At 49.1% G+C, this 22,903-nt stretch overlaps 1 protein-coding gene across 17 annotated transcripts; it reads left to right on the top strand.

Annotated features, from left to right (window-relative positions):
- Positions 1-56: 56 nt before the first annotated feature.
- Positions 57-22,277, top strand: arhgef28a (Rho guanine nucleotide exchange factor (GEF) 28a). 17 transcript variants are annotated; one of them, XM_085908850.1, is made up of 38 exons: positions 57-149; positions 631-679; positions 806-838; positions 2,473-2,614; positions 3,120-3,229; positions 3,312-3,498; positions 4,479-4,662; positions 4,822-5,023; positions 5,181-5,247; positions 5,966-6,015; positions 7,213-7,279; positions 12,173-12,288; positions 12,605-13,108; positions 13,374-13,485; positions 14,310-14,352; positions 14,928-15,017; positions 15,391-15,514; positions 15,744-15,888; positions 15,997-16,052; positions 16,610-16,667; positions 17,019-17,148; positions 17,281-17,402; positions 17,490-17,630; positions 17,713-17,969; positions 18,036-18,161; positions 18,353-18,470; positions 18,590-18,844; positions 18,909-19,164; positions 19,226-19,341; positions 19,413-19,595; positions 19,806-19,928; positions 20,000-20,112; positions 20,198-20,245; positions 20,379-20,483; positions 20,545-20,682; positions 20,756-21,001; positions 21,114-21,387; positions 21,489-22,277. In XM_085908850.1, exons 3-38 carry the CDS (start codon positions 806-808, stop codon positions 21,680-21,682), a joined length of 5,235 nt encoding a protein of 1,744 aa, XP_085764976.1. In that variant the 5' UTR covers positions 57-149; positions 631-679; the 3' UTR covers positions 21,683-22,277. The 17 variants fall into 17 exon arrangements, with proteins under 17 accessions (XP_085764976.1, XP_085764974.1, XP_085764990.1 ...); XM_085908864.1 differs by adding an exon at positions 13,857-13,982 and having other exon boundaries at positions 79-838; positions 12,605-12,927; positions 12,991-13,108; XM_085908859.1 differs by having other exon boundaries at positions 92-149; positions 806-842.
- The last annotated feature ends 626 nt before the right edge of the window (positions 22,278-22,903 follow it).

Below are 22,903 nucleotides of genomic sequence, written 5' to 3'. Positions count from 1 at the left end.
CAATTGGTCCTTCTCCGCCGTTGCCCAAAGAAAAGGTGGGGGCGTCATTGGTCACTCCCCCTTTAAATAGCAGCCAAGCCAAGCGGACTGAGTAAACCTGGAGTTATTTACACCACCACGTGAATTCTTCGAAAAGGAACGGAGCCAAGGTAAGGCAGTCAGGCAGGCAGGCAGGCCTACTAGTGAAGAGGGCTGCTGGTTTGCTTTGCAATAGTTTGCTCCAAGGTAAGATACACTACATTGATCATCGAATTGAAGGTGTAAAGCCATCCATTGGCTTAGTTTGCTTTGAATGACGTCGCTTGGATGAAGAAAAAAAAAAAAAAGTGAAAAACATTTTCATTAAACGAAATGAAGAATATTTGGGTGCTGCAAGCAACAAAAATATTCTTTTTGAAGTGAGTGCTTATCTGAATAAGTTTGAAAATGTTTTAGATTTTCTCCCCATGTATTATTCAACCCATGAGGAACCTGTCTCTATTTTATTAGAATTATGTGTGATATGTGGCCAGTGGTAGTTTTTTTTTTATGAGGACAAAACATATTTGAAGTCTGGGGCTGGTAAAATGTCACAATATATCATACACGCATACAATGCTGTTGACTAGGTATTGTATCGCTTCTCCTCAGGTCTCAGGTGAAAACAGCAGGCACATTTGGATAGAGTCCCAGAATTAGGGTGATCATGAAAAGATAAGACTCTGCCTCGAGCAGATAGTGTTTGCTAATCCTTTCAAGAGCTGCTGAGGAGGAGGCAGACTTAACAATGAAGGTGACAATCATCAAGTGCTATTTTTTTTTCCAGATGGAGCTGAGCAGGAAGAAAGTGCCCCTATATGTGAGTACGTATTTGCTGCGCTCTTGATGTGAAAAATGTCATAGGAGTGGAGAAAGAAGTCAGGCTTTGTGTCGTCGGAAGTAGTTTGACGCTGCCTTGGTCTTCCTGTCTGTTGTTTCATCGGAAGAATACCTAACCGTCAGTCGGTGGCCCGATGAATAAAAGCTCAGTAACTTTGACACAATTGTTTTTGATTTATACTCTAATGACTCACAGGTAGAAAGGAACATGTATTTCCTGTGTCCTGTTCAAACATTCAGCGGATGTGTCAATATTTTTTTGCAAATCTTACAGGGATGGTTAGTATATTTGTTCATTGGATCCTATGCTGAGGTCATTGCACGGCTGCACATCCTATTTGTGACATTGTTTCCCCATCTTCAAAGCAGAGAGTGGGTTTACCAGTTACTTTTGTTAGTGGGATGGGGGGAAAAAAAAGTCGTATGATGGTACCACATTGGCTTTTTATTTGAGCAGATGTGTGCTGCTACAATAGAGCATCAGGGATGGAATTCAATTTGTGGAGAGTCTTTGATGCCATTTAAAGGAAAGGAAATGAAATGAGCCTCTCTGATTGGCTGAGCAAGATGAAAGGCACTAAGACCACACCCACAGTGGCGCAGCCCTCCTGTATCTGCAAAAGGACAATTTGTTCCATTTGTGCAAAGCTGATATCAAGAAATAAATGAGCAAGCAATCAATATCACACGGCTACAGGAAACCGGTTGGGGGCTGTGTTTCTGCATGAAAAAGATGCTTCCCTATTTCTGTGCAGAAGAATTTGGCTCATCTCTTTTTTTTCCCTGAACCAAAGCATGTAAATGGGAGACAACTGGAAACACTTTGTGAACTCAAAGCTAATATTCCATGTCGACCATCTTTCAGGGTCATTTGATGTCTTTTTGCAACAGACTTTGTTTCCCCGGCGCAACTGGTGGCTCAGGATGATGTTCAAAAACCTTTTTTTCCATTTTCTCCATCTCTGCTTGACTGTGAAGTCTTTTAGGCCTTTTATTGGGATCATTTTATTGTCATTTCATCGAGCCCAAATTGTCTGATGGAAAAGGCCTTTTTCCCCCATGAATGAATGAATGAATGAATGAATGAATGATCGATAACTGGTTGATGTTCCGGCCGGTGCCCGATTAGCCGGCAACAAGGCTGTGAGAGTCAGCCAGCAAAAGGGGCAACAACTGTCCCAGGAGAACTAGCTAGCTAGGGGTGGCAAGATTCAAAGCTCACAACTTTGTTTTGTCTTAGTGTGCGGCCCACATTTCACAGAATTCAACACGGGCCTCCTAATTCCAGATTGGCAGCCTAACCAGAGTTGGCAATTTTCGGCTCCCGTCAGTCTACGGCTCGACGGTTCTGCTCGAATTCACGTTGCGTTTCCTCAGATCAGGCGTCCAAAATGTTCCGTCCGGTCTTTGCGGCGGCAGGCAGACGCTAAAAAGCCATTCCTCTTTTTATTGAGGGGGAGATTTGATTGTAGAGAAAGCAAATCTGCCGAGAGATTGAGTGTACCACTGGGGGAGAGAAAATCAATCAATAAATCCTTGTTTTGAATCAGAACCTGTTTAAAGAAATCCTTCAATGAATGTCTTTTTTTTATTTATTTTTTTAACTTTCATCAGGGCCAGGCCAAGGTGTTTGCATTATTGGACGGGCTGGATTCCATGCCGGAAGATGCGCAAGTCTTCATTGTTCTGGAAGGATCTACGCTGGTCCACGTCACCAGGGCTCAGAGTGACGTCATGCTCTGCTTCATCGTGCCCGGTACTGGTTGTGAACGTGGAACCTGATTGAAACATCTTCAAATATAAAACTCCTGCTCGGGAAAAAAAAAAAAAAAGGTTCTTTTCTATTTATCTATCAATCTGTCTGTGATCAACAAAATTCCAATCAATCATCTCGCAGTGACTTGATGTCTGCAAATGCACAGAGTCTTATCAACTTCCTCTCAGGAGGGAAACAGTATGTCAACAGTAGAGTTTGACAGAGACGGCCAACGCTCGCACGGGCCAGCCTTCCCGCTACCAACGGCGGCCGCTAAAGACCCAAGGTTCCTGCCTTTGTCTCGAAAAGAAATCATCCTCATCATTATCATGCTATACCAGAAGGAAATATGCCATTAGCAGTCAGTAAAGATGCTTTGATGAAATGTGGTTATTTTATTGAACACAATTTGGGCTGACCTCCCAACGGATTATGGCTGGAGAACAGATTGAGCGTGTGAATCTAGTGGAAATAATCTATGGATTTTTGTTGGTTTTTTTTGAAGGACATAACCTCGCCGAGGTGGTCTCTGTGCAGGCCTACTTGAGCTCCCAAAGCACACCTCTCACATGGGTGGGTGGCGCAATGCTGGAATACGTTCAAGACGACGCACAGGTCGGAAAGTGACAGTGTGGTTGGATTTGTTTTATTCTTTTTCACACCTTGTAAACATTGCTTATGTCATTGTCATTGTCAGGACCTGGCAGAGCACCTGGTCACCCGCGGACATAGTCTGAGCTCTCTGGATCACAAAGAGCTGAGCAGCCTCTTCAACCTGGGCCAGCAGAGCTCCCGCTGGGCTATGGATGGACGCGTCGCTCTCGCCATGGCTAACCTGGATATTCCGCCAAATTGGAACATTCTGGGGACTCCCAGTAGAGACGGTGAGAGCTCCACTCAATCTCCTTGTCAGATTCAATCCTTCCCAGCGATTGCTATGCTTCGTCCTACCTTTGCAAAGGTGAACTCTTCAACTCTGTTCCGCCACTCCCATTTCTTTCTCCACCATCATTAGCATTTTCCAGCCAGCGCAGTGCCGCATGGAAATCGGAAGTGACCTCGCTCGCTCGCTCGCATGCGTGCACGCGTTGACTTCATCATGGCTAATTAGGCAGCCGCTAATGTAGTTAATAGAGCCGTTCCATCTGGGCACTGCCTGAGGCGGAGCTCCATCAGCCATCAGCTCCATGTTTGCGAGATGACACCAACGTCCGTCCGTCGGTCGGTCTGTTCATCTCAACTAAATAGTGCTTTAAAGCCACCCGCCTACAGCCCAGAAGCAACAAAGTGGATTTCAGGCTAATGCGGTTAGCGCAGCCTGTTTGATTGCAGCAGGCATCCTCCCTCTCCTTCCCAATGTCTGCGGTAAATGCGAGTGCACTTATGCCGTTGGACTATTAAACGCTGCTAATATCGACTTGCTAAGGACACATCTGTCCCATCCATTGGCCCTGTGAAGTTGACACATATTATGTTGGAGTGATGGGGGGGAGGATTTTCTTTCACTTGCTTTATGCTTATTGAAACTTATGTCAACTAATAATATGGTGTGTTTTGTTTTTGACGGCCAAAATATGCAGCTATCGACAGCATCAAGTTAGCAAATGGTACTAGTTCAGTGTGTACATTTTGGAAAAGCTCTTTTTGCACTGCTGACGGCCGACGACAAAAAATGAGAGGCCGGTTCACCTTTTTTTTTTTCTTTTTTGAAACATCCTTGCTGTGGGTCAGTGGGCCAACACAGGTATGCATGCCGATTAAGAAAGCAGGAGAGCAGCATTAAATACCACACCGGTGCCAGCGTTTTGTCATTTCCACTTGAATCTCTTCATCACTCACTCACTGTCCCACCCGATGGTCGCAGATGGCAGCCCCAAAGACTCTCTGCTCCACCTGGCCGTGCGATGGGGTCTGCGTCGAGTGGCCGAGCTGCTGCTCTGTCAGCCCGGAGGTCTGATGGCCATCAACGTTCCAAACGAGGACGGCGTCACACCGCTGGAGCTGGCCGACTCGTCGGGCAACAGACAACTCCTCCGGCTCCTCCTGCAGTAAGATTTGAAAGGCCATTCAAACAGTGGCATTTTGTCAAATTGTTTAACACAGAGCCAGCGTGTCATTCAAAACCTCCCCACTAGGTGAACCGCCAAATGACTGACTGACTGACTATACAAGTCAGCGTTTGTTTGAACACATTGATTTTGTGTCAGCCCACCCAACCCTCTAGCCACACCTCCCGCAGGACTGTCTCAGGTATGGGCAGACCGCTCCCGCTTGCTGAGATACTGTCACGACACGGGCAATTTGACACTGACCGTCCGACAAAATCTCAAGTGGAGCTCAGAGGAGAGCCGGCATGCTGATATTCAGCTGCTCAGAAACACACTTGGAGATGAGGCCTTCCTCAGAGAGGTCAGTGAAAGAGAGAGAGAGAGAGAGAGAGAGAGAATGGGCTTCCTCCTACTAATGTATTGAAAATGCTTTTGCAACTGAATCATCACACGCTCAATGTTTGACGTATTCAATATTATTAGCTGATTGTTCTGTTCAAGGTGTATCCTTCTCTCAGATCAAAGCGTTAAGAAGAGAACCAACAGAGCACCAAGAACAATTGGTGGACGATCCAGCGGAAAAGGGTAATTTAACCGATCCATATCATCACCGGGATTTGAAATGGTCATTTTCCCAGACTTAGCTGTTCTTCACGTGGCAACCTTGAACCACTTTTTTTGAATTGACCTGTGACCTACCTCATGTGGAGGTACTGCTAAATGAAAAGAGGGACAGCGCAAACAAGGCTCAATTTGGTTCTTTGGGTTTCATTTCATGTTGTCCACATGTCTGTCTGCATGTTAAAACAACCCTATGACATCAGAGCTAAGAAAAGGAGACGATACAAATTGAGTTCACTCGCAAATGAAGAGGATTCACATCAAAAATAGAAGGAAAACAAAGAGCATAATATTGACCTCATTGGCCCACAAATCTTCTCATCAGAAACAATTAACAGGAGAAAAACCTGTCGTGGTCTCTCCGGTGCCTCCCTCGTACGTCCCTTCACAAGAAAAAAAACAACAATCTTTCAAGAATATTTGAACTCCACTGGAACAAAAAAAAAACCTCTTTCAACCCCAAATTATTTCTTTATTTCTTGTTCGTATTAACCAAATGAAACTTTGGAATAACTCAAACAAATAAATTTTCTTCCATGTGACCTCATGTACGTAGTACATGTATGTTGTTTTTGTGAGTGTGATCACATAGCGCCACGTGCTACTTATTGCAATGTACTCACTGAGTTCTCAAGAAAGATGTACTTCTACTGAGGAGAATGCTGGCTTTTGCTTGTTGTAGGACCACCTTTTGCTGATAAGAGCCGAGATAATTCAGCTGCAGACGATAATGTAAGTATAAATATGACCTCGTTAAATGCCGCATGGGGGGAAAGTATGGGAACTCTTGCTGATAATGATTTGGTTTCCAGCGTATTGATGTTTTGGGAACTACCACTCAGCCATTGAATTAAATGTCAGGTTGCATGTCCACCGTTTTTTGGATCAGAGTCAGAGTTGCTAAGAAATTGTGTTTTGAAAATCCAGATAGTTGGAAAAAAGAGTTCGAAAGAAAAAGTCCAACTGAGGAGACAAAAGCAGTAAAGGCAACAACTATGCATTTGTCACATGGTCTGTGCTCAACCTGCATTAGCGCCCCTCAATGCTCCGTATTGTTTTAGTATCATTGTCAAGGTGTTGCAGGCAGCCAGCCACGCGGGCAGGCAGGCAGGCAGGCAGCCAGCCACGCAGGCAGGCAGCCAGCCACGCAGGCAGCCAGGTAGGCAGGCAGCCAGGCAGGCAGCCACGCAGGGAGGCAGGCAGCCACGCAGGGAGGCAGGCAGCAAGCCAGCCAGCCAGCCAGCCAGCCAGCCAGCCAGCCAGCCAGCCAGCCAGCCAGCCAGCCACTCAGGCAGGCAGCCACTCAGGCAGGCAGCCACGCAGGCAGCCACGCAGGCAGCCACGCAGGCAGGCAGGCAGCCAGCCACGCAGGCAGCCAGGTAGGCAGGCAGCCAGGCAGGCAGCCACGCAGGGAGGCAGGCAGCCAGCCAGCCAGCCAGCCAGCCAGCCAGCCAGCCAGCCAGCCAGCCAGCCACTCAGGCAGGCAGCCACGCAGGCAGCCACTCAGGCAGGCAGCCACGCAGGCAGCCACGCAGGCAGCCAGGCAGGCAGGCAGGCAGCCACGCAGGCAGGCAGGCAGCCACGCAGGCAGGCAGGCAGCCACGCAGGCAGGCAGCCAGGCAGGCAGGCAGGCAGCCACGCAGGCAGGCAGGCAGCCACGCAGGCAGGCAGCCACGCAGGCAGGCACCACCTGGCTCACTTGGCTTGAATGGCCCACATTGTGAGCTTGTTTCATGTTTCTGTAGGACCTGTTGTATACACTTCAGATAGTTACCTCATTAATGTCGCTCGCTGCCAAACACTTGTGTTTTTGTACTTAGCCAGACTTGTTTTTTTTTTTTAAGTTTGAGTGGAATGCTTGCAACCTGATGGAAAAGTGTCGCTGTGGAAATGCGCGTGCTGCTCAGTGAACACTTTTTCTCTGGACAGGTCGACGAGGAGCCGCTAATGTTTTGCCTCAATCGAGAGGACCAAGAGGACGAGCAATCTGACTCCGGTAAGTGGCCCGCTATTAATGTCAAACGTCTCATTTCAGAATTCTTGTGTTGCTTCAGATGCGGATGTGGCTATGTTGTTGTTGTTTTAGCTGTCCAAGTAGCTTCCGATCATTAGACGAGCTCAACGGTAGGAAAGGTTTGACAAATTGCATTTGAGCTCCGTTTCAGAGTTCTCGGATGCTCGTCACTCTTACTCCACCACAGTCGGGACACACGGAAGGCATTTTTATCAAATAGCGTGCTCCTGTAACCGACCCGGAGTCATCCTGCTCCTGCCTGCACGTTTTGGATCGCAAATGAATTCTAACCATGTGGCTGTAGGTGGGGGGGCGAATTCCTGCGGGTTAATGATTGGCTTGATTCACCTAAACCCACCGGTGCGCCAAATGATGCCTGAGAATACGAATGTCGCGGTTACAAGCTGGATCTGTGGGCTTGACAACACTTGGCATTTGAACTTCCTGTGGCTGGTGTTGTTTTCCATGCTCCTGCTTGAGCCGTTTTGCTCTCTGCATCTGTGCGTGTCAGCGGCTTGGGGATATTCCCTCTTTTTTCCCTTCTTCTTCTTCTTCTTCTTCTTCTCTCTGTCTTTGAACACAGCCCCCTGTGACCTCAACTGATCCCTTGAATGCTTTTTATAAATCTAGACTTGACCAAAAAAACAGCCTTTTAATGTAGGCCAGGCAGAAAAGCACTTTTGTGGCATTGCTAATGAGCTTTGAATTGCTAACGAGCTTATTTTCTTTTGTCACCGGAGTGAGTCCTTTGCTTTTATCCCACGCTATATTGGACTCTTGACTTGAACTAAGGTGTCAGTCAGTCAGCAAAGGAATGAGGAATTTTGAGCCTAGCTGTCATTTTCTCCTCGTCCTTCTCGGGATCTTGTCGCTGGCTTAAATGAATGACACCCAAATTCAATGGACAACTGACCACAGGTTCTTCATGAGAACATACAGGTTGGCAATTGATAGAAAAGAAAAACATTCTCTTCTTTTTTATTCCTCCCCTCTAACCCCCTCTTTGCCCTCCCAATGCCCCCCAATTCAAATACCCAACCTAAAAGATGGCACGCACGCACGCAAATGACACTTCATCCAAACAAGTCATGTGTGCAGTAGGGCGAAAGCAAGGCTCGTGCGCTAAATGGGCTATACCGAAAAAGGGGCTGATTGTGGCCGAATGGGGGTCGCCGAGGACCAGAGCGAAGTGGTGTGAGAATGCCGCACGTCAGCGCTATGGACAATTTGATGACAAAGCCGCGACGGATGACGAGCTAGCGCTACGCCAAAAATGCTAACGAGAGTCCCCGAGCCCAGCTGAGGGAGAGAGGGAAAAAAAGGGATTCCATCTCACACAATGAGTAGGATGCTTTCCGCTCTCCCGTTGCTCACGCATGCACTCCGACTTTTGGATGCATTCTCAACATGGTCATCTACTTGAGCTTGTGCTCCTCGTGCTGGGGAATCGTAAGTTGGCAACGCTCGAAAAAGAGGGGAGGGGGCGTGAAAAAGAAAGAAAATAGCCACAGTGCTCACTGTTGTCTCCATGGTGAGTTTGCTGAGCTGGCAGTTTCTCCTTCATGCCCGTGTTTAGCACAGGTCGCGGAGAGCAATTCCGCCAGAGATCCCAGTGGCCGATGCCGCCATCTGGCCAGCAAATGTCGAGCGGGCGAGACAATCATGAACTCACAGGGTTAATGATTTCTCCAGTGTCACCTCCACTCGGCTGTCTGCAATGCTGTTTGTCTTGTCTGTAGGTTCTGAAGTCACTCCTATGTTTGACTTTCTCCCTCCCTCCCTCCTTCCTTCAGTCATTTTTTCCGGCCCGTCATTGACACCCCCCCCCCCCCCCCCCCTTCTGCCACTACCAGCGTGGCTTCACCTCACTGCTTCCTTCAAACTGTGTTGCAGATGAGTGAAAAGACTGAGAGGCACACAATTGGATACGAGTTAGGAAAGTGTTGAGGACGAGGACGGCGCTAGACTCGGAGTTGGACACTTTGAAAAGGGGAAGGGGAGGGCTTTAGGGGGGGCCCCAAGGGGGAACATGCTGGCTAAAGTGTCAGAGTGTCTACAGCGGGGGCTCTGGAAAAAGAAAGGAGCAATCGCCGCAGCTAGTGGGTCCACCGGCAGCTAGCCTCTTCCTCCCACCGTGCGGGAATGGATGTACGCTGAGGCTTCTTTTTTGACAAAGATCGAGCCGGTTGCGAGACAGCACGTCATGGATTCCGACTCGGATTCTCCTTTGAACTACTCCTGGCCCTCTTTTCCAAGGATGAGGATGCGTAAGAGTTGTGGTGGCAAAAAAGGTACTAACTGAGGGCTATCATTGCAAAAACAGAGGTTGTGAAAAAGGCACAGGATGCATGCACAAAGTTTCACTGTTCAACTAAAAGCAAGACAAAGTTGAATTTAGCCTGTTGCCATCAAACATACTTCTCCACAAGCCGCCGCACTGGCTAACTGTTTGCTTGCTTGCTTGCTTGCCTGCCTGCCTGCCTGCCTGCCTGCCTGCCTGGCTGCCTGCCTGGCTGCCTGCCTGCCTGGCTGCCTGCCTGCCTGCCTGCCTGCCTGCCTGCCTGCCTGCCTGCCTGCCTGCCTGCCTGCCTGCCTGCCTGCCTGCCTGCCTGCCTGCCTGCCTGCCTGCCTGCCTGCCGGTGATGTAATTTGATATCTGACAGCGTGTTGCCGAACGACTTCACCGGGCCGACTGTCAGCATTGTTGTTTCATTGTGGGCTCCATGTGACTGTCACAAAGTAGGTGACGACTTTTGTTGTCCCCTTATGGAAAGTAAAGCCCAATTTAGCGCATTGGTTGTTCGACTCACCTACGGAATTCTCTTTCAATACTTTTGCTTGTGTGCAAGAAAAAAAAAGTTGTGTTTTCCCAGGAAGCGACTGAGCGACCGCATAGACAGACACAGCAGAAGCTCAAGTTACTGCCGTGTTTGTGTCATGGCTTGACTTTCCCCTCATTGTGACTCGAAACCTCAGCAGCACAATCCCAGTTATTGCTTAATAATTGAGATTGACACTGGCAAATTGTTTCAAGCCGGCTCACTTGTATTACTAAGCCAAAAACCAAAATGAACTACGGTATCAAAGTGACCATAGAAAGACGTGAGTTTTAAGTGGACACACGGACGGACGGACGGACGGACGGACGGCATCCGCAATCTGGACAATGAACAAGTTCAGCTGGGGAAAAACTTTGCCGTTAAAAATTCACACATACGAGTTGGAGTTAGTCAAACCCTGTAGCTATGCCAAGCGTCGACAATCAGGCCATAGCGTTGAGAAGATTTTTGTTGTAGCTGAGACAATTCAGGTTTTTGCGCTCACAGAAGCGTCGGGCCAATTGACAGGTAGCCCTCGCTGTTTATGTTCAACCTTCCAAAGACTTTGAGAAAGAGCCCTTGTGACAAACCTGCCTCCCCCAAAGCGGGAGGCTGCCTCCCTCCCTCCCTCGGGTCAGTCTCTGTGTTTAACTGCGCCGGTCTGGAGAGGAGCTGCCACTGACTGGCGTCTTTGTCGTACTTTGTGGAGGAGCGCAGACACTCTTTAGCGCTACTGTTGACGAACTAGGTTGACTCACGCCGGCTCTCTCGGGGATACGTACCCTGCCAATATCACATCTGGCTTTTCTGGGCACAATCCTACACAAATAGCCCGCCGAGCTATTTTGCATTTCATGAAATGGCAACGGAGTCATATGATCTGTGCGGGCTTCTTTGTTATTTCTGCGTTAACTCGTGTTAAACACAGATCTCAGTGGCTGACAGTAACGATCACCACCAGGCAAGCGTTTCATGGCTCCGAGGTGTCACTATCATCCGGCCGTTGAATTATTAGCAACTCTGTCAGAAGTGGGTTGATATGAAATGATAGCCACTTTCAAAGAGTGTCAAACGTTGAAGATCATCCATCATTGACGCGTTGTTCGGTCCGCTCAAAACAATGAATCTGCTTTTCTGTTGTCATGTTTATGCTGGTGATTCTATTTTGCGCTCCATCCTATTTGGATTTGTCTGTTGGGTCGAATGAATGTGTTTATGCAATTGATATTGAGACTTGATCATCTGTCAAATCAATCTCTTGTCTCCACTCTCAAACATTTATTCTTGTTATATTGTTTGCTTTCTTGTGGTCTGTTTGGGGTTTCGGACACGTCGATGTTCTCCCGCAGTTACTGAACTAGTTTAGAAGTTGCGCTCAAGGTGCATGTTCTTGACACGGTACAGATGCGCCACTTAACATCTGCCCCTTTGGCGTTGGACGTGAACCAAGCAAGAATCATCTGGTTCTCTCATCGAGGTCCTCGCGGGTTCTCCGATTGATTCGACCGGCGGCCGACAGGAAGTGCAGCCGTTTGCTGCTGTGATTTATAAAACTGGACTTCTCTCCTCTCGCTGTGCGGTGCCAGTAGCTATGGGATTTTGCCCTTTGATGGACAGCTGCTTTTTGGAAAAGAAATGGTTTTGATGCAAGCGTGCTGCTCCCTCCACTTCCCCGGCGTGACGCTTTTATCGATTGACTTATTATTTGATCTTCCGAAACAGAACTACTACAACCACTACTGCGTGAAATCCTTCCTAGAAAGCGTGTTTAGAAGCTTTGTTTTGTATCCAGTGCCCAGGTGTTTTTGCACAGCAGAACCTGGCTGCCACTCAACAGTGGCCCAAAGGTTCCCCTCAATGCTACTGTGTGCTCACTGGAAGTTATCTGGCCACCAGGCTGGGTGGGGGAAGAAAGCAGCCTACAGATGCAGCAGCAGCAGCAGCACAACAAGGCCTGACACACAGGCGCCTGCACTCTTGAATTTCCCAGGACGTTGATGTCACTTCCTGTGTTTGTGAGGGGTTATTTTGCTGTCTGTCTCTGCTCTCCCACCAGAAAAAAGCCAGTCCGCGGACGAGAGCCAGACCTCGTCGCCGACTCGGGCTGCCGCCGCCAGGCTGTCTGCCGTGATCCACGGGAAAGACAGGCTCCGTGCCAACGTGGCCATGGTGGTGAGATGAATGTTTGTTTAGGTTGTGGAAGCAAGAAATATATATCTCTTTTGGATACAAGTCCAAAGCCTACACATTGACTGATGATTGCATAAGTCCTTTGATTTGTGACTCAAATGCCGCCGCACACTCATCCAAAGCCATTGGTCCTTTTCTTTCTTTCTTTCTTTCTTTCTTTCTTTCTTTCTTTCTTTCTTTCTTTCTTTCTTTCTTTCTTTCTTTCTTTCTTTCTTTCTTTCTTTCTTTCTTTCTTTCTTTCTTTCTTTCTTTCTTTCTTTCTTTCTTTCTTTCTTTCTTTCTTTCTTTCTTATTCCAGGCGGATGACGTGGATACGAAGTACCGCTCTGGCCTGGCACCTGATGTCGGCAGCCTTTGCTGGGATTCTTTCTCCATGACATCCCCTGACCGGAGGACGCGTCCAGAAGCGCCACACAATGGCGAGAGAGCCGTCGGAAGCCAGAAATCCGAGGAGTCGCCTCTCCGCGTCTCCCCCCCTCCGTCTTTCCCGTCCTCCCCCCTGGCTACCGCCTTCCGTTTGTTTGAAGGAGGTCAAAGGCGACAGCCGCAAAGCAGCTTTCCAGTTTCTCCCACTTTGAACGGCGGACGATGCGACTTGCCGCCGGCGGCCCGCGGACTGAGGTATGACGGTAGCCGTTGTGATTTCCTTGCGCTGAAAAGTTGTATCGTTGATGGCGTCAACAGTCCCAGTCTCGAGTGCGACAGCGGAGAAGAGGACATAGCGGGACACTCGTACCCCTGCTCGGCCTCAACGCTGCGGGCGGGCTCGCCGGACTCGAAGCCGTGGCAAAAGCTCTCCGAGGTATTGCGTCCCACGCGTGTTATGGGTCATGTCAATCCTTACCTTATTTATCCCCATGGTTTGCTCAAATGAAGGCAAACTTTTTCATCATTTGGAGTGTGGTTGTAAAATACGCAAAGAAAGAAACATCAACAACAGCTGTGATTAAACGGAAAAGCAACAACGTATCGATGGAGGAGTTTTTCAGCATGATTGAAAAATGTTCTCAGGCTATTCTCAGGGCTCTGCTCTGCTCTGCTCTGTACCTGTCCCTGCTCTCCTCCAGAACCCGGAGGAAGGCCAGATTCGACTGCGCTCGTACTCCTACTCCTCTGCCAAGGCGAGGCCCTCGCGCCCCTCGCTAAGAAGAGACGCCACCACCATCCACCTGGCAGAAGGTGAGTGAGTGAGTGAGTGAGTGAGTGAGTGAGTGAGTGAGTGAGTGAGTGAGTGAGTGAGTGAGTGAGTGAGTGAGTGAGTGAGTGAGTGAGTGAGTGAGTGAGTGAGTGAGTGAGTGGGTGGGTGGGTGGCTTAGGTGGGTGGGTTAGGTGGGTGAGTGAGTGGACTCGATTCCTCTCTGACTTCTCTGTTCTGTGGCTGGATGAATATAAACAGATAGCTGTCCTAAAAAGTCTTCGACTTGGTGACCTGTACAATTCAATCGACTAAGTCTGAATGGTCAGAGAAAAGAAATCACTCCTAAAATATTGTAGTTGCACAAGTGTGCACCCCCCCTGGCTGTGTTCAGACTAATCCCATTCAAACACAGGTTCAAACCAGCACAACTCCGCGACTGTGTGTGAACTGTGCGTGGACGGCGCATTCGGCGGCAGTGGTCGCTCTCTACTTCAGGCTTTATCGCTGTCGAAATCGCTCTCTCGACTCAACCGAGTTAGTCGGTACATCGGAGGATTGGTGTCTGGTGACTTCAAGGTTACTCATTTACCATATTTGGGTTTCTTTCCACTCTTTCTATTTTGAAAGTCCTCCAGTAATCCTTGGCAAAACTCTGGCGCCGTGTTAGGTTGGTCTGTGTGTGTGTGTGTGTGTGTGTGTGTGTGTGTGTGTGTGTTTGTGTGTGGTGTGGCATTCCGACTTGTTCCCCATTCTGCCAATGGCATCAAAGTTTCAACCTCTGGCTTTGGCTTGGCTCGGTTTTGGTCATAACTGCCTTCCCGTGAATGCCGTGTTCACTCGTTTGCCTTTCTCTGACACCTTACAGAGCAGAGTGTGCAGAACCTGAGCGAGACTTCCAAGGAAAAGAGGTAACGGCGCTGAGCTGAGACGGACGGACGGACGGACGGCATCCACTCGACTGTTAACAGCAAGGACGGGGCGAGGCGGGGGGGGGGGGCAGTATATGTATATGCTCTGAATTGCAGCGAGGTCCCTGCCGTGAGCCTTTAGCAATTGAACACCATGTGTATATGTCATTTCTATCCCCCCTTTTTATTTGTCATTCATTTCCTTTTGTTGTCATTGTTTTTTGTCTATAATGCATTTTGCTCACTAATCACCATGCCTTGCTAATTGAGGAAACATTTGAGGTAATCGTGTTACGTCGGCAATTTCATCAGTCACGCTGTCATTTGAATGCACTTCATCAGATGGAAGAAAGTCAGCAGTCGCTCGGACTAAATATCGCTCTGACACTTGCCTTCTTTTTAGAACCTCAATCGATAGACCTCTCAAATATTGATTCGTCAATATTTGATTGGAATTTTTATTTGTTGATGTATTTATTATAACGTATGGAATCTCCCAATGGGGAAAACAAACAAACAAGCAAACAAAAAGGAAAAACCAGCCCGGTTTGAGGTGTGCTATATCCATCACGCAGGCTTTTGGGTTTCCGTAAGCGGGCCCAGTCAGCAGAGGAGGAGAGCGGCGCATCACTCCAACACCTCACCCTCTCAGAGTTCCTTCAAGAGTATGTGTTGTGCAAGTGCATCCGCCCACCTGTTCCCTTGTGCACATACAAGCTCCAGACTCCAATTTTGACATCACGCTGCATGTCATTTTCTACTTTATGCTTTGTCCTTTTTCTAGTGTTGGTATGTTATTCATTGCATCTCTCCAAGGTCATGCTGTAAATAGCATCCACTAGTGACACCCAAGCATGCCAACCAAGCATGTTATCAAGAGTCATACATAGTCTGTAGAGTAGAGTAGAGCAATGGAAAAGCATCTGGACATTGTTTCATCTCAGCATGATGCTAGAATTCCAGGTCTCACGGGTTTGGCTTGAAAAGTGCCACCGAGGTGAAGAAGGACCGCTAACGCAAATGTTTACACCGCAACAGGATCGAGGACGAGGAGTGGGACAAGTACATCGTTCCGTCCAAGGCGGAGTCCGAGAAATACAAAGTGAGCCGGACCTTCAGTTTCCTCAAGAGCAGGATGTCCAGCACTCGCGGCAAACCCAAGGTGAGCGAGCCGCCCTGGATGGAAAGTAGAATTGAAGTGAAGCTGGAAGTTCAGATCGCTCGCTCAGCCGCCTCAGAATTCGGTCTGTCTGTCTGTCCAGGGAAAAAGGAAAAATTCCTTCTCCTCAGGTCTTAGCAACAGGACACGGAAAAAAGATTGTTAGAGCATCATAAGACACTCCGTAGTAAACGCACCAGTCGGGGAAAATCTTCATAAGCTTTCTTTTCAGGTGAAAGGGAAAGAGGTGAAGGATGGCAAGGACAAGAACAGAGGCGCCAACGGACATGAGTTTGCGCCCGCCTCTCCATCTGCTCCTGCTGTCTGTGTGGCCTGCCAGAAGTCCATTTGTGGGAAGGACGCGCTGCAGTGCTCCAGTAAGTCTTCCGCAGCCGTCCTCTGCACGTGCTGCGCTCCGATCATCTCAACAATCACGGACACTGCTTCTTTTCTTTATGAATTCCTTTTTGCTTTGTCCTCACTAGACTGTTTAGTGAACGTCCACAAGAACTGCCGAGACTCTGTTGCGCAATGCGCAAAGGTAACCAGCGTCCACGCTCCCAAAACAATTCATCATTTTAGTTTGTTCAAGGCCTACTCAGGGGGGTCTGCAAAAAAATGCTGATTAACATTCAATAGATGTTCTTTTGGGGTGGAAAAATCTGAAAAAGAAAAAAAAGTCAATCATCAGGATGTCCCCATACATCAAAGCCCCCCTATTGCTACGCCAGTGCATGTATTATTATTATTATTTTTTAATAAAACACCCATTGGATTCCCACATTTTTATTTTCATCCATCTATGGCACCAAGTCCTTCCTGGAAACTCCAAAGTGCTATGTTGTCTATCATTGCCTTCTGCCATGCCCGTAGAATAGAATACGTCCATCTTAATTTGTCATTTCAAGGCTGAACGCCAAATAAAAAAGAAATCAGGCAGTTGGAAAGCACTTGGTGACAAAAAGAATTCCTGGAAGGCATTCATGCCATGTTCTCAACAGTGGACCCTGTGGCTTGCGGAATGGCTTTGATTTGAAAGGCACTACCTGAACAAACATGTTGCTCATCAACTGAAGCCAACGTCTCATGTTTCCTCAGAAGCTGCAGGAGAAGAATGCATCGTTGACCAAAAGCAACAACTTGTCTCTCCCGCAGAGTGAGTGAGTGAGTGAGTGAGTGAGTGAGTGAGTGAGTGAGTGAGTGAGTGAGTGAGTCTGAAATGACTTGTTTGGTCTTCTTTTCATTTTGACTGCTCCTCCTTTGTTTTCCTCTCGTGGAAAGCAAATGATTGACTCTCAGCCATTGAAGGAAGAAGAGAAGGTTAAATTGTAATCTGCCTCAGCCTGGATGGTATCGACTCTGTGTGTGTGAGCGAGAGGTTGAGTGAGGACATCTTCATACATTGTCTAACAATGCTCTTCTCTGTGGTGTCAAATTTATTTCCTTCTCACAGGGGACTCTAATTTGAACATGGACCTACTGTGCAAATTTCTCTTGTCTCCTTCAGCTTGTGCGAAAGACATGGCTTCCTCCTCATCAGTGCCCTCATCCCTCTCACTTACACCGACGAGCAAAGATAAGCGGGAAACGCTCAAGCCTCTTTACAAAAGCCTCTCCGCCTCCCTGGAGAGCAGCAGGTAGGCTGAGCTGAGCTGAGCTGAGCTGAAGGTCATCATGATTTCCGCATTTTACCTGGTGATTCTTTTCTGTTTGCGAGGGAGCGGACCAAAAGCTAAGCGGAGGTTCTCCGTTGCCTTTTCTGCTTCCAGACGGCCGAGCGATACGCAGGAGGCAACGGAGGTGGATTCCATTCCTCCATCTTCCAGCTCACAGCCGCCGGACGAGGGCGCTCTACTTCCGGCCGCTCTTCCTTCGGTGGTCGTCTGGCAGGGTCTGTGAGACTCAATGGCAAGGAAGTCTTTTATCAAATGAGCGAGGGAGCGAGCGAGCGTTCGCTCTAAACCCTTTGTCCCCGTAGACCATGTCGTCGCCCCTCTACTAAGCCATCTGTCGGCCCAGCGGCTGGGGCTGGACGCCGAGTCGTGGAGTCTCGCCGTCAGTCCGGATTTCTGCAGGCGACACGACAGACGTGCCGTCAAACGGCAGGATGTCATTTACGGTGGGTGACATTGGCCGCCCGGCCTCGGCTCCCGTTCCGTCCGCCGCCGGCCGGTTTTAATGGCCTCGCCATCACTTTGTAGAACTGATGCAGACGGAGCTGCACCACATCCAGACTCTGACGGTCATGTCCGAAGTGTTCAGACGAGGCATGCTGGAGGAGCTGCAGCTAGGCTGGGATTGCGTGGCCCGCATTTTCCCGTGCTTGGATGCCTTGCTGCTCTTCCACAGGAACCTTTTTGGATCCCTGCAGGAGCGCAGACAAGCGGCGGCGCCGACCCAAACCGACAACCGGAGAAATTACTTCATCTGCCAAATTGGAGATGTCCTTCTTCAGCAGGTTGGTGCTGATGAATGACCCTTTGCTGTTGCCAAGCTACGGTGACTTCAAGATGACCCTTTTCAGTTCTCCGATGAAAACGCTGAGACGATGAAGCGAGTGTATGGAGATTTCTGCAGTCACCACTTGGAAGCTGTCAGTGTCTTCAAGGAGCTCCAGCAGCATAACAAAAAACTCCAGAACTTTGTCAAAGTAGGTTGGCCTGCCTTTCAGGACATGGCTGGCTGGCTGGCTGGCTGGATGGATGGATGGCTGGCTGGCTGCCTGGCTAGCTGGATGGATGGATGGCTGGCTGCCTGGCTAGCTGGATGGCTGGCTAGCTGGCTGGCTGGATGGCGCGCTTTCAACGTGGACGCGTTGTTCAATCCTTTTTGTGCTCACAGCAACAGAGCAATAACTTGCTGGTCAGGAGAAGAGAGATTCCAGAGTTCATCCTTTTAGTCACCCAGCGCATCACCAAGTACCCGGTTTTGTTGGAGAGGATTTTACAGTACACTCAAGGCAAGGCAAACAAATGACTGGAGTGGATCGGTGTGATTGATGATCATGAAATATTCAAGATCTGATTTGTCAATGAAAATGTCCCAATGAACCTTGACCCGGATCAATGACCCCGACAGAAGGCAGTCAAGAACACACAGACCTGTCGAGCGCTCTGGCTCACATTCGTGACATCGCCGCCGCCGTGGACCTGACGGTGAGTAAGTACGAGCGATCTCAGGAGCTGCGGGAAGTGCTGGCCCGTCTGGAGAACAAGAGCTTTGGCAAACTGAAGAGCGGCAAGGTGATCGGCAAGCAGGACCTGCACAGCAAACACCGACATCTACGACACAAGGGATTGCTTTACTGGAAGACTGCCACGGGCCGCCTAAAAGGTTTGCGCCACTGGATCGCTGCCGTGTACTCGCCAACTCATCAAAGTCTTCTCTTCCGTCCTAGATACCATGGCACTCCTGCTTACAGATGCGCTGGTGTTCCTGCAAGAGAAAGATCAACGCTTTGTATTTGCCGCCGTGGACCAGAAGCCTCCCGTCATCCCGCTGCAAAAGCTCATTGTGAGAGAAGTAGCCAATGAGGAGCGCGGGATGTTTCTCATCTCTGCTTCCTCAGCCGGTCCGGAGATGTATGAAGTTCACACCGGCACCAGAGAGGAGCGAAATGCTTGGATGAGACACATCAGACAAGCTGTAGAGAGGTTGGTGTGTGTGTGTGTGTGTGTCATTATCTTTATCTAACCTACTTAACCTTCATGGCAGCTGTCCAGAGGAGGAAGAAGAGGAGGAGGAAGAGGAGGAGGAGCAGCATAGCACCGAAACAGAAGAGGCCAAGCGAGCGGCCCAAGTTAAAGTTCAGAAAATCTCAACATTCCAAGGTAATAGTTGACAAGAAGCTAATACTGGCTGCTGAATTCATTTGAATCAGCGTTTTTATGTATTTTCGTAGAGACATTGTTCATTCAGGATCAGCGTATCTGCACCAGCTTAGAGGAGAGGTTACAGTTACATGCTGAGCTCACAGAGTTAACGCTACGCTCTCCAGAAGCCATTCCACATCGCCACCTGCTGCTATTTGACAGCGAGTCCCCAAGACCGGCCTCCACACTGCTCGCAGCTGCACTCGGAGAAGGTGATGGTCACAAAGTTGAAGTCATCATAGCTTTGTTTACACATTTACTATCAAATGCATTTTCATCGGGGGGAGCCTTGATGGCTGGATGGATGGGTAGATGGATGGCTGGCTGGCTGGCTGGCTGGCTGGCTGGATGGCTGGCTGGCTGGCTGCGTGGCTGGCTGCCTGACACAAAGTCAACTTTAATGACTCTGGCTTCCCGCGCAGCGGAAAACCTGATCCGCATTCTTCAGGTTCACGACGGACAAAGTGAGAATTCTCCCGTCCGTGGCTCCGAGTGGCCCAACTACAACAGCCACGGCAGCAGCATCCAAGAGTCGCCCTCAGAACGTAAGCCGGCTTGGCCGCTGCGTGACGGAGGCGTGGAATGTACGTCACCGTTGCCTGGTTTGTTTTCTCAGCCGATTACCTGAGCACGCTTAGCATGAGCTCCGGATCGGACAGCGAAGGGACGGATGGAATCTGGTGGAGCGAGGAGCCAAAGCAAAGTCGCATCAAAGAAACACTCTTCAAGGTTTGCCTATTATATGTACTTCCCAATTAGAGTTGGAAAAGATTTTCTTGGTTGCTAACATAGGCTCCTCCTCCGCCTTCTGTAGGTGGCTGAGAGTGTGCAGAGTCTGACTCAGCTTCTTTATAGTCTGCAGGTAAGTAAAGACACACAAAGTGGCAACCTCGCTCTAAGAAATCAACACGAGTAGCGTCCAAGCGGCTTTAAACGTTCCATCGTTATTTCTGAAAGCAGTCGCTCGACATCAAGCGACTATTTGCCATTCGCAGGCTGCGGTGACTCTCCAGGACAGCTGCCTGGAGATCCAAAAAAGTCTTCTTCGGGAAGGAGACCAATGTCAGCTCAAGAGCCTCGCCTCGCTCCAAAACACTTTGGTAAGAGTTCCTTTACGTCGCCCGGTGGTGAACACTTAACAGGAGACGCGCTGTGTTGCAGGAGACGGCCGTTGAGAAGAGGAAAGAGGACGTGGAGAGGAAGAAGGAAGAAGTGGACGAGGTGCACAAACTTCATGTCAAACTGAAACTAGAGCAGCAGCGCTGGGACAAGAAGTGTGTGGCTAGGGACAAACGACAGGTAGGTCTCCCCCCAGCGATGCTCTGGCACGCTCACGGCGCTATCCGTGTGATGTTGTGTCAATGGGGTCCAGACTGAACAGGAAGGCGCACTGGAGCAGCGTGAGCGCCACTGCATCCTGGAGGCCCAACGCCTGCGTTGTGAGCGCCAGGAGCTGGAAACTCAGCTGACGGAATATCGACACAGTCTGGACAGACTGCGGGACGGCCAGGAGAGTGTCGACAGGGAAAAGGAGAAGCTCCGAGCCCGGCAGAGGCTCCTCCAGAGTCACAACCGGCAGAGCAGTCTGCCCGTGACCGTACCTCTCCACGAATACCAGGTATGGGGACGGACGCGTGAACTTACTGATAAAATTGCGTGAGCTGGAAAATCAAGCGCTGTTCCCAGCACACGCACACATCATCTTTGAAACATCCCTCCCTCCCTCCCAGGTGCCAATTCACAGTCGCTCAGGCAGCCTTGACGGCAGCTGCTGGACGTACGAGAAGGACGCAGCTCTGCTCGCCTCTCTTCAGGAGGAGCGGCGGCGGCAAAGCTCCACCTTTGGCGGTGCTGACCTTAGCGCCAGCCTCTACAACAGCCTCAACACCCTGCTGAGCCAAATGCACAGAAAAGCCTCTCAGGATCTCGACACCTCTGCCAATCCCTTCGCTAACAGAGGCACAGCGCGGCCGCAGAGCGCCGCCGCCGCCGCCGCTGGCAAATGTATGTGCTGCGATATCATTTGGAATGGAAATAATACATATGTCATGATATCATCATCATCATTTACAATATCATCTCGTGCAAAAAAAATCTCTCCTCAGACTTGAGTCCGCAGTCGGACGGCCATTCCCCGAGGGCCCGGAGGCCAGACATGCCCGGGGGAGAACTTTACCGAGGAGACGCTTACTCCTCCTCTTCTCCTTCACTCACGCCGCTCCTCCCCCAGCAGTCCTACCTCTCTCTGGGAGGGCATCTTAAGGAGGACGCAAGCGAGGAGAACGTTGTTTACCTCTGATGTTTGAAGCGGGCAGGACACAAAACTGGAGCGTGATGGATGTAAATAGCGTTGGGAAATTGTGAATCATCCAATGAGGGATGGGTACTGTATGTGCCTTCTTCTGCTTCATCAAACCGTCGTGCCTTTTGTTTTGGTACTCGCTGTAATGATATTTGGCTTTTGTAATTCTTATTTTATCGCTCGCTCGCTCGCTCGTCAAACAATGGTGATATTTTCCCCGTAAATGTACGGCATGAATTGCTCTTCTCCGGCATATGCGTTGATTTGGATTGATTTGAACGCATATTTATGAGATTGACAATTGCAGACATGTCTTCAACATTGGCTTGGTAAAAGCAGTCAATGAAATAATGAGGTAGTGAGGGGAAGAGATGCTTTCAGCACCAGAAAGAAAGAAAGAAAGAAAGAAAGAATTGTTTGTTGAAAGGGCTGCTACCTACGTAGGCACGCCGTTGGAAGAGTGAAGTGCCCAAATTCTTCTCATCCTATTCCCTTTTGGTAATTGATTGTACATCAATGGCTTCATGCACTGTACATAATGTTTGCTTTCTTTTCCTGGTTGTAATCACTGCTGCTTATAAAGATCATATTATTGCTGCTTGTGCGTGAAGGTAGTAACATTTTGTCTTGGCACAGTTTTTTACAAGGACAAAATAGTGGGGGGTGGGGGGGGAGGAAGGAACGCTGGCTCATTCATTCTTTCTGTCTTTCTGGGGATGCCTTGGATTCTTTCCTTGTGAAGCCTACCTTTCTTCTCACAGCTGTAGACGATGCGTCTGATGTTTGTCACACAATCCTCTAAAGTGAGAGAGAGTCATCAGTTGTCGCCGCAGAGTCCACTGCCGCTTCCATCTCACCAGGTTGGAGAGTCCCGGCCAGAAGCGGGTGTCCGTGCCCATGGTCCCCTTCACTTTTGAAAGGGTGTCAAACTACCGTCGAGCCTCGGTTTTCTACCTCAATCTGAATTGTTCGAGAACCGGGACGTTCGAAAAACCCAGGCTCCACCGTATGCAGTCCACGGTTGGGGACCACCCACCTAAGCCAGTTATTATTCACCTACTCTTATCAGATCCCCGATTTCAAAGTTCAGTGGTCTCGTCTCTGTCTGTCTGTTCCCTGCAAATAGGCATTCTTCTTCTCTTCTTAAATTGCCATTGTTCTTGTAAATGCAACAATGTTGAATCCACCTCTCCCTCCCATTAGAAAAAGCACAGAATT

This window comes from Syngnathus leptorhynchus, chromosome 4 (assembly GCF_054491065.1).
Source record: "Syngnathus leptorhynchus isolate UIUO chromosome 4, UIUO_Slep, whole genome shotgun sequence".
Lineage (NCBI taxonomy): Eukaryota > Metazoa > Chordata > Actinopteri > Syngnathiformes > Syngnathidae > Syngnathus > Syngnathus leptorhynchus.
Note: the sequence above shows the minus strand (reverse complement) of the source record. Positions and strands in the feature narration are given on the sequence as shown.

Excerpts from the sequence above, each read along its gene's own strand:
- arhgef28a (XM_085908864.1), top strand. The coding sequence starts at position 767 with ATGAAGGTGACAATCATCAAGTGCTATTTTTTTTTCCAGATGGAGCTG. Across the intron at positions 3,499-4,478 it reads GGGGACTCCCAGTAGAGACG|ATGGCAGCCCCAAAGACTCT; the intron begins GTGAGAGCTCCA and ends CGATGGTCGCAG. Across the intron at positions 21,002-21,113 it reads TACCTCTCCACGAATACCAG|GTGCCAATTCACAGTCGCTC; the intron begins GTATGGGGACGG and ends CCTCCCTCCCAG.